This window comes from Triticum urartu, chromosome 5 (assembly GCF_003073215.2).
Source record: "Triticum urartu cultivar G1812 chromosome 5, Tu2.1, whole genome shotgun sequence".
Taxonomy (NCBI): domain Eukaryota; kingdom Viridiplantae; phylum Streptophyta; class Magnoliopsida; order Poales; family Poaceae; genus Triticum; species Triticum urartu.
The window spans coordinates 11854160-11865216 of NC_053026.1; the positions used below are offsets into that span (position 1 = coordinate 11854160).

Below are 11057 nucleotides of genomic sequence, written 5' to 3' on the forward strand. Positions count from 1 at the left end.
TGATCGTGCTGCTTCCTAGGGTTTGCCGGAACGGGACGCCCGTGGTTCCTCCGTGCGGCCCTGGCCGAGCTCGTCGGATCCCTCCCCTTGGTGCTATGACGGGCATAGGGACGGGAGGGCCGCCGCCGCCGGCATCGAAGCCCCAGGCGGCAATAGCCAGAGACAGGGCCGGAGCGGTCGTGCCACCGCCGCCGGGGGGTGCTGGACGGGGGGCCGCTGGCGTTGGGCCTGGCGCGGCAGGTGCTGCAGCCGGTGCCGAGCGTGGCGCCGCCGTTTCTGCTATGGGGCGGCCAGGCGGCAACCTCGGGCCATGGCCGCCTGTGCCTGCGGCGGCCAGGCCGCCCGCGCGGCCGACGGGAAGAGGTGGCCCTACTGGGGGCGTCATTGCAGCCGGCACCGGCCGTGGCGCTGCCGCTGCGCACCGACCAACGGGGCCAACGACTACAGTAGCTGCTGCTATGGGTCGGGGCGACGGGTCTAGCCCGACTACTGTGGCGCTGGTTCCTGTTAGTGGTCCGCCTCGGGGCGCTCCTCCGCCGCACTCCGTAGCGAGACCGGCTCAGAACCGTTCGGGACCATCGCAGACGAGGCATACTTCGACAGCTAGAGATTCCTTCGAGCCGCTCCGAGGTCAGTGGGGGGATGATGGTGTTGATGCGTATGGAGACAGGAAGCACCGTGGTTCCTTGTCTACGGGTGGCGGTCGAGGCTACGCCCGGCAGGGTGACGGGTCGGCTGAGCGACCTTTTCTCGGGCCTCCTGGTGGCTTTGTCGAGGGGACATCCGGTCCGGATCACCGCCAGAGAGGTGGCTACCGTGGACATCGAGGTGGTCGGGGTGGTGGCCGTGGGAGGTTTCGTAGACAGCCTCCGCCCCTAGCTGCTGTTGACCATGCGGCGACAGCTGTTGAGACAGATAACGCTTAGTCTACTGATCTTACTAGTCAGGCGATGGATGTGGTAACGTCCCTGGCTTATGTTGAGGTTCCTGTGCCTGGGGCTGTGGCTGAGGCGTCTGACAGGTCTGATTCTGAGAGGGCAGCCAAGTGGGCGCGCAAGAAGGAAAGGATGCTCTGTTACCGGTGTGGTGAGAAGGGCCATTTTATTGCAGAGTGCGTGGCAGAGCTGTGTGACTCGTGTGGCAAGCCAGCACATGCTTCGGGAGAGTGCCCGTTATTGCGTGACCAGGCTCCTGCTCTGACTATGTATGGACTATATTGTGCGGAGCTTTTATTCTTCGAGTCCCCGGTCGCGAGGGAGATTCTAGAGGAGACACAAGGCTTGACTACCGGGATTGTGAAAGCAACCCAGGGCGAGGTGACTGAGGCTCAGATTATCCGGAGGCTTCAGGAGTTGGCACCGGGTGACTTCCAGTGGGAGCTGGTCAGCCTTAAAGCTAATGTCTTCAAGGTGGATTTCCCTTCTGTGGAGGATTTGCAGAAACTTCTGAGCTTTGGCTTGTGTAGAGTTCCTGGTACTAAGTGTATTCTGGAGTTTCACGAGTGGACGAAGGTGGAGCCTAAAGGAAAGCTGCTTACGCATGTATGGTTGAGGTTTTCTGGGGCCCCATCTAAGCCTTTGCAAGATGTTCGAGTTGTGGCCAGTATGGGTATCATGGTTGGGAAGACGGAGAGAGTGGATATGGCTTTCACTCGTGCTCATGGAGTGGCACGGATCTTGGTGAGTGTTCTGAATGTTGATTTCGTGCCTGATGTGGTCCACTGGACATATAGGGGAGAGGTATTCCCGCTCGACATAGAGTTCGAGGACACTGAGATGTTTGCTGAGGAGGTTAATGGGGATGATGTTGATATGCATGAGAGTGACGGCGGTGCAGGAGCCAAGGGGGCACCGGCCGAGTCCGCTCGAGAGGGGTCGACCGGGTCTCGCCCAGATGCTCAGTTGCCTGGGGAGGGGACCGGGGTTGAGCCGGCACCCTCACCTTCGGTGCCTATGACGTCGCTGCGATTTGGGTCTTTTGAGCCTGCTTCTGCGCCTCCCAGACTTTGGAGTGATCGGGTGGAGACTGATGATATGTTTGAACACACGCTTCCTTTGTTGGACTTTGAGGGGGCTGCAGTTCGGGAAGGGGAGCCGGAGGTCGCTTCTATTTCCCTTGCTTCACCGGTGGTCGTGGCTCCGGTGATGTCTTCTACGTTCGAGGTGGGCCTTGGGGGAGGGGGGTCAGGGCAGGTGGCCTTGACCTCTCCATTCCCTGTACCGACGCCGGTGACGCCGCTCGCGTCGGGGTCGCCCAGCGCTGGGAGTGGGAGACCGAGGCACGCGACCTCGGCTCTTCCTCCTCAGGTCTTGGCGGTGGCACCCGCATCTCCCGAGGCGCTGGGAGAGGGGGGGTTGGGCCAGGTGGCCCTAGTCCTCCCTTCCTCCTCTACGGTCAGGAGGACCGCGCCTCCTGCGACTTCGACGCTTCGCTCTGAGCCGGTGGGTGGGGCAGGGGGAGGGAGCGGGCAGGTGGCCCCAGCTGTCCCGTCTCTTGTCCTACCCGCGGGGAACTTGTCCGAGGGCCCTGGGAGCCCGCAGCCGCCTCCTCTGTTCACTAGAGAGGAGGTTGTTGCCTTTGGCGGGATCCCGGACCCGGTCTCGACGGGGAGACAGATGAGTGCTCGCGTTCAGGACCTTCCGGAGGTGGATGATATGCAGCAACGGTGCGCTATGAGGGCGACTAAGCTTCATGATGCTGCGATATCTTCTGGTATGTCCGTCAACATATCTAATTCTTTATTGCATTTTTCTCATGAGGACATTATTAATAATGCAAACCAATTAGGAGTTTCACTAGGTGCTACTGATAATGAGATATCTAATTCGGTGAATGATATGTTAGATTTGGAGGCGGGGCGTGCCTTAGAGACTATTCGTAATCTTGCAGCGGTTAAACCCATGAATGATGAGGAGATTGATGCGTTAGGGGTTAGAGTGCTAGATAATCTGTGTGCGGATCTAGCACCTTCTAATCAGGAGTCTGAGGACGATGATGTGCCTTTAGATGTTCCAGCTGTTAGTTCTGTTCAGCCCGGTTATGAGGACCGGGCGACAGAGCCCACTAAGCCAAAGCATAAGTGGAAACGGAAGATTTATCCCGATTCTGTAGTTCGTAGGAGTGCTAGGATACGGACTACTAAAAAATTCCATGATGAACTATGAAAGGAATCTTTTGGAATAGCAGAGGTCTGAAAGACTTGGCTAAAAGAAGGTTTCTTGCTGAGGCTTCTCTGGAACATCGGTTAGATTTTATTGCTCTATCGGAAACCGGTCGAGATAATTTTGCGCCGCAGTTTCTATCCTCTCTTGTGGGTGGTATTGATTTCGATTGGCATTGCCTCCCTCCGCGAGGAAGATCGGGAGGTATCTTTCTGGGTGTGAGATGCGACTCCCTTGAAGTCCGGAGTGTAGTAATGGGCGACTTCGCGGTAAAGTTTCGAGTTAGGTCTAAAGTTGATGGGTTCAACTGGGCTTTGGTGGCGGTTTATGGTGCCGCACAGCCCGAACTTAAACCGGAGTTTCTGGCGGACCTGGTTCGGATCTGTGGATCCGAGCAGCTTCCGATGTTGGTCGGGGGTGATTTCAATATCATTAGGAGGAGAGAGGAGAAAAATAATAATAATTTCGACGGCAGGTGGTCGTTTATGTTCAATACCATTATTGAAAGTTTGGATATAAGGGAGATAGAGCTTTCTGGTAGAAAGTTTACCTGGGCTAATGCTCTGCCAAACCCGACATATGAAAAGCTTGATCGAGTTCTCGCGAGCGTGGAGTGGGAACAGAAGTTCCCTCTTGTTATGGTGCAAGCTCTCACGCGGGGAATTTCCGATCACACACCATTGTTCGTCGACTCAGGGGAGCCGAACCATTTAGGAAACAAAAACACCTTTTCATTTGAGATGGCCTGGTTCGAACGCGAGGGGTTCTTCGACCTCATAGCTAGGGAATGGGCTAAGGGGGTAGGAGGAAGGACGGCGGTCGAGCGTTGGCAGAATAAGATTAGGCATTTGAGAAGTTTCTTACGGGGTTGGGCTAAGCACCTCAGTGGGGTGTATAAGATCGAGAAGGATAGGCTCCTTTCTCTTGTACAGGCCCTGGACATAAAAGCCGAATCCGCGATTTTGCTGCCTCCTGAGCTCCAGGTCAAAAATGAGGCGGAGAAGAGGCTGAAAGAACTTCTCCGCGAAGAAGAATTGAAGTTGGCTTCGCGAGCTAAGGTCCGCAAAGTGGTCCAAGGGGACACGAATACTCAATTCTTTCACCTCATTGCTAATGGTAAGCACAAAAAGAAGCGGATCTTTCAGCTTGAACAGGATGAGGGTACGATTTTAGGTCAAGATAATCTCAAAACCTATATTACCGAGTATTATAGACAGTTATTTGGACCTCCGGAGGATAATTGTGTGTCCCTCGATGAGTCCAGGACTGAGGATGTGCCTCAATTGTCTGCTGCTGATAATGATATCATGGTTGCCCCGTTCTCAGAGAAGGAGGTGTTTGATGCTATTGCACAAATGAAAAACAATAAGGCTCCCGGAACGGATGGGTTCCCGTCCGAGTTCTATAAAAAGTGCTGGCACATTATTAAGGGGGATTTACTACCTATGTTTCATGATCTATTCTCTGGACAACTTCAATTATTTCACCTGAATTTTGGAACTATCACATTGCTCCCTAAGAAAATGGATGCTGTGAGAATTGAGCAGTTCAGACCGATCTGCCTCCTCAATGTTAGTTTCAAAATCTTCACGAAGGTCGGGACAAATAGGCTCACACAGATTGCGCATTCTGTGGTGTAACAATCCCAAACTGCTTTCATGCCGGACAGGAACATCCTTGAAGGGGTGGTTGTTCTTCATGAAACGCTCAATGAAATCCATTCCAAAAAATTAGATGGAGTAATTTTTAAGGTGGATTTCGAAAAAGCGTACGATAAGGTCAAATGGCCATTCCTCCAACATGCATTGCGTATGAAGGGTTTTGATGAAACCTGGCGCCGACAGGTCGAATCCTTTACGCAAAAAGAGAGTGTGGGAATTAAAGTGAATGATGATATAGGTCATTACTTCCAAACACATAAAGGCCTCAGACAAGGAGATCCGATGTCCCCTATCTTGTTTAACATTGTGGTGGATATGTTAGCAATTTTGATAGGGAGGGCTAAGGAGAATGGTCAAGTGGGTGGTTTGGTACCTCATCTCGTTGATGGAGGTGTTTCCATCCTTCAATACGCAGATGATACAATCATCTTTATGGAGCATGATTTGGCCAAGGCGAGAAATATGAAGCTGGTGTTATGCCTTTTTGAACAATTGACCGGGTTAAAGATTAACTTTCATAAGAGCGAGTTGTTCTGCTTTGGTAGAGCCAAAGACGACCAGGAGTCTTATAGGCAATTGTTTGGGTGCGAGTTGGGGAGTTTATCTTTCTCATACCTTGGTATTCCGATACACCATCGTAGGCTGATAAACAGAGAATGGAAGTGCATCGAGGATTGATTTGAGAAAAAACTGAGCTGCTGGAAGGGTAAGCTCATGTCATACGGAGGCCGTTTGATATTGATTAATTCGGTGCTCACGAGTATGCCTATGTTCCTCTTATCGTTTTTTGAGGTCCCAGTTGGTGTTAGGAAAAGACTGGACTTCTATCGGTCGCGTTTCTTCTGGCAGGGTGATGATCTTAAAAGAAAATACCGGCTTGCTAAATGGGACATCATCTGTCAACCGAAAGACCAATGGGGTCTTGGTATTGAAAATCTTGAAGTTAAGAACAGATGCCTTCTTAGTAAGTGGTTGTGGAAGCTTTCTTCCGGGACTGAGGCCATGTGGGCGTAGATCCTCCGCAACAAGTACCTCCAGACTAAAACATTGTCCCAGGTCGCAGTCAGACCGACTGATTCGCCTTTCTGGAAAGGACTAATGAAAGTCAAACAATCAATGCTCAATAGGACGAGAATTGTTATTGGAAACGGTGCAAGTACACGTTTCTGGGAGGATACTTGGCTTGGTGACTCACCTTTAGCCATTCAATATTCGTCTTTATATCGGATTGCTCAACGACGTGAGGTATTTGTGGCAACGGTATTTCAATCTATCCCCCTTAATATTCAGTTTAGACGGTCGCTAGCGGGCAATCGTTGGGAAGAATGGCTCCATCTAGTTAGGAGACTGGTGGAGGTTCAACTTTCTCACCAACCCGATGGATTACGCTGGAAGTTGACTAGGTCTGGAGTATTTACAGTTAAATCAATGTATATTTATGTTATTAATTCGAACTCCATTCCAACTTCCAAGTATGTTTGGGCTGTCAAACTTCCTTTAAAAATTAAAGTGTTTATGTGGTTTGTCCATAAACAAGTTATTTTAACAAAGGACCTACTAGGTGTAGTTTCTGTGATCGGGATGAGACGATTAAGCATTTATTCTTTGATTGCCCGTTGGCCAAAGTCCTTTGGCGGATGGTCCATATTGCTTTTAATATTACTCCACCGACTTCTGTCAATGCATTATTTGGGACATGGCTTAATGAGGTTGAGCCTGACTTAGCAAGACATATTCGGATTGGAGTTTGCGCTTTGTTGTGGACTATCTGGAATTGCAGAAATGATTTGGTTTTTACAGAACATCACGGATTCATTTTTTGCAGGTTATTTTCCGAGCTACGGCAGTGATCCGTTCGTGGTCGCTACTCACTCCGATGGAGGCCAGGGAGCATTTGGTTACTAGATCTATCCGTTGGGAGATGGTAACTCGGGATATCTTCAACCGGTTTGGATGGCGGTCATATAATATGATAGGCAATTAGTTTATCTATCTATTTTTAGCCAGCCGGTTGTGGCATCTTTTCCTGGTTAGTTTGTGTATCTAGCCTTTTTAAGCTCTGTGTGAGCTGCATTTTTCTTTTATCAACTCGAGACTTTGGAACCTTGTTGACACTTTTTGTTTTTTGGTTAATAAGATGGCCGTATGCATCACTCTGATGCAGAGGCCGGGGAGCCCCCTTTTCGAAAAAAAAAGTTGGTGCGAGGAGTAGGGTTTGGTCAGGCCGCGTGGCAGGCAACCACGGTGGGGAATTTGACCGGCAACCGACCTCTCTCAGATGCCAATGCTCCCGGTGATCTTTAGTTCGGCCCAAAATTGCATCAAACCTAACGGCCTTAATGCACTGCACACAGACAGAACACACCCTGCCTAAAATGCTATCGATTCGCCATGCTTGGCTCCCGCTGATATGACGACAGAGCAGACAAGGTATTGTTCCTTTTCGGTGTAAACATAAGGGTCTGGATAGCAAGATTGGAATTATAAATTGTTTGTCAGTTGTCACAGAGACAATATACTCTAGATCTCCGAGTCAGGCTTTCAGTGGCCATTGTGTAAGCGTGCGTGTGCGTGTATCCATGAGTTATAGTATATATCGTGTTTCTTAGAGATATATTCTAGAGGAACTGCAAAACAGTGAATGAATTTTCAATACGACTATATGGTTCTCCATGGTTTAGAAGAGAGAATGGCAGCCTCATTCATGACTGACTTAGACAAACTCATAAACACAAATTTGTTTATTAGTCACATCTTGAAAAGTTCACCATTCACCAATTAGAACATGTATACTGTCATTTATTCATTGATTTGAACTATTAAATCTTTTAGTATGCATTAACGGTCAGAAAGTCGTCACCTCAGTCTTCAGCATACAATAATTATGTAAAGGAAATAAAAAAATATGTTCTATTGTTGAAAGAAGAGTAGGGTAAGACTACAGGCCATCAATTTGGGCCCAAGACATTACCAGGCTCAACACCATGTTGCTGCCCCCCACCCCCCAGTGCTGTGCACTGAGGATTGAGGAGGAGGTGAGAAGTAAACAGCACCACATCGGAGGAACATTCCGAGCCCAGGCTAGTAGAGTAGGTGAGCCAGCCTAGGATGTAGGGAGTGATAGAAGGCCATGTGTTCTGAAAACAACCAAAAGCATTGATGAAAATATTTTTTGCATACTTTACTCATACAAGTTCTCCAAAAGCATTGTCATACTTTTTGCATACCCATGGGTAGTTTGTGCGTTGGAAACAAATTAGGGCTCAATATACCTTTATTTACTGATGAAAATATTTGAAGGTTTCTCTGCTCAATACATCACTGACATGATGAAGAATTTCGTACATTGATCTCTGTTACCTTTTTGTGGTACGGTGTTGCTATACTTGAAACATTTAAGTATATATATGCCCATTCAAAATAATTAGTTTAGATAACAGAAACAGAAGATGACACAGATAAATTATGGTATGACAGGTTTCTCTGTCTGATTTCACCTGGGGGCAGAGAGCACTGATGCATTTGGCAGGGCGGAGAAGTTGGGTTGACCAACTGGCACAACGATTGCAGGGCTTAGATCGAAGAAGTTGTAGTTCAAGTCGGATTCCACATTTCTTTCTCCTTCCATGACCTTCACCACCACTGACATGATGTGAAGCCTTCTGTTGCTGTCACTCTGCAAGCACCACATTGCAAGCTTCATGATCTCAATCACTTCCTCCTTGTTGCATGATCGTATATCTTGGTTGTTCCTGTCGATCATATCTTCCAGTTGAGAATTCATTGCCTTTTCTCGTAGTACCATAATGAGCTGAGCACCCTCATCAGGCTGAGAGTAGTCGATGTTCTTTCTTCCACTTAAGATTTCCATGACCACGATACCAAAACTGTAAACATCGACCTTCTCAGTGATTTTCGATGTCAGCCATTCGGGTGCCATGTATCCAGGTGTTCCTCTCATTCGTGTCACTTTTGTCTCGTTTATTTCTCGTTATTATCTAACAAGATCCACCGGAACCATTCTGGAAAGTATGAAATGCGGCCTTGCAAGAGCAATTGCTCAAGCAGGCTTGCTTGCAGTTCTCTTCGTCATTTGGTATTGCAGCATCGGGATCATTGTAATTGAAGTAGGAAACATTGGGGAGAGCTACTAGCTGGTTATCTTTCGCAGTTGCAACAGACTGGCAAGAAGAAATTGGATCTACTGCAATGCAGCCAAGGTTATGATTCCAGGTATCAGCCTGCCTCCTGAAGTACGAGGTATCATTTGCAGAAATTGGGCAGAAGCACTGCCCATTCCTGCAGATCCCGTACTTTCCACAGACAGTTGGGTAGTTGCAGCAATCTAGCTGGAAGATGTCATACACGAATAACCACCGGGTGTTATTTTGATCCCACTCATACAGCCTGAGATATCCGTCAGACTCGAACCTCATGTACTGGAACGAGCGCGCATGAGGCAGGTCGATCCTAACATTTGTGATCGAGTCTGAAGGTGGAGAGGAGGCAGCGAAGATGGACAGGCTCCCATTGACGAGCGCGATGTATGTGGGTTCATCATACGCGTCGCCTGCATAGTATACCGAGCTTTGGTAGTAGATCTGGTGTGTTGACCCTTCAGATGCTTGCAGGCTAGCATGATGAGCTGCTAGATAGAACTGATTGCTGGCAGCGAAGCTGGCATTGTCGATGCTGGGCGTCAGCTTCATCCCTTCCATTAATGGCTGCCGGGGAAGCATAGCGTCAGTTGGGTGATCGAACGACTGCCAGACTGGCAAGTTCTTTTGGTTGAAGAGAACCAGATTGCCGGATTCGGTGATGTTCATTCCGATGACAGATTGGCCGGAGGTGTTGCTGGACCAGACAAGGCTGCCATCAGAATCCCGAAGAACCAAGTCCCCGTCGGCGGTGAAATTGAGGGTGGAACCACACTGGAGTGGGCGGTCACGGTTGGCCGACCAAACGACCACATCATTGACACATATTGCAAAGAAGTACTCCCGGAAGTAGGAGTAGAATGTTGCAGAAAAGAAGTACTCCTGGCCGGAACGGAAGAGCATATACGAACCGTCGGTGCTCCAAACAGTGGACAATTCCGCGGTCGCGTTGGAGGCTTGAGAAGATGGATGTGCGGCGAAGATTAGGAGCAAGAGCAGCGATGCAAAACAGCTCCTGAAGCATGGAAGGAAGGCGCCCATATTCATGCAGCAACAAAGTGGCAAGCAAGTGATAACTAACAAAGCAGGGAGCTGGCCGGACTAGTAGTTGCTGCTTATCAGCAAAACTAGCAGAAGAGTCCGTGCGTTGCAACAGGGGAGAAAACATAACACACGCTCTTAACTCAACAACCATCACTCAAGACCACAATAGGTCCGTCTCCTTTATTTTTCTGAGGCATCATATTTGTGTTGCCGCTTATCCTCCTTCTCACCCTCGCCCGTGATGATTTCGGTGTTCACACAAAACAACAAAAAACGTGTGTTGAATATGGTTAATCCTAAGCCGTCTCTCTCTCTCTCTCTCTCTCTCTCTCTCTCTCCCCCCTCTCCCTCTCTCTCTCTCGCTCGCTTTCTCTCACTCTCTCGATGAGAAATCTGTTGTTTTCCCCTGCGACATTTTTCAAAGGTATGCATGTGTAGTTATCGATATTTTCTTTTCCGTATATGGTTATAGTAGGGTGTTTATTTGCAATCCGGATCGCCGACGGTATGAAAAAAAACCGAATCTTGCGCTATAAATTATAAGTTTGCTTCCATAACAATATTTTCGCGTCGGCGGCGTACTCGGGGAGGGCGAGCTGGGCGTCGGTGAGGGAGGCGCGCACGACGTCGACCTCGTCGGCGAAGTAGCCCGGTTTCGCCACGGCGTCGGGCAACGGGGGAATGGGCACTCCCCCGTTGCTGAGCCGATCTCCACCTCGTTGGCCCGGCGCGCATGTCCGGCGGCGCCGGGATGTTTGCCTGGAACAGGAGCCAAGACTCCTGTTCGCGGAGCGATCAGCGGCCGACGCCGTTGGCCGCGGCCTCATCGCCGGGGAATCGCTTGGCCATCGGGAGAGGGAGGGAGGGAGAGGGAGGGCTCGGCGGCGGTGCTCGGGAGAGGTAGAGGGCGGGCTAGGGCTGGTGTGGCTGGTGTAGCCAGAGGCGAGGGAGGCCACCGGCTTATATAGCGGCGCCGCTCGGTGTGTACGCGTGCGAGGGAGGGGAGGCATGGGCGCGCCGCCCCATGAACGCGC

The 11057-nt window shown here is 50.0% G+C and overlaps 1 protein-coding gene across 1 annotated transcript; it reads right to left on the minus strand.

Annotated features, from left to right (window-relative positions):
* Window positions 1–8315: 8315 nt before the first annotated feature.
* LOC125506627 (G-type lectin S-receptor-like serine/threonine-protein kinase At5g35370) lies at window positions 8316–10020 on the minus strand. Its single transcript, XM_048671414.1, has 2 exons — window positions 8841–10020; window positions 8316–8791 (listed from the first exon to the last, which is right to left on the minus strand). Exons 1-2 carry the CDS (start codon window positions 10018–10020, stop codon window positions 8316–8318), a joined length of 1656 nt encoding a protein of 551 aa, XP_048527371.1.
* Window positions 10021–11057: the final 1037 nt, after the last annotated feature.

Bases quoted from the DNA above. Each gene is read 5' to 3' on its own strand.
- LOC125506627 (XM_048671414.1), bottom strand. From the start codon at position 10,020: ATGGGCGCCTTCCTTCCATGCTTCAGGAGCTGTTTTGCATCGCTGCTC. The intron at 8,792-8,840 runs GTTCCGGTGGAT...ACGAGACAAAAG, and splicing joins ATTTCATACTTTCCAGAATG to TGACACGAATGAGAGGAACA.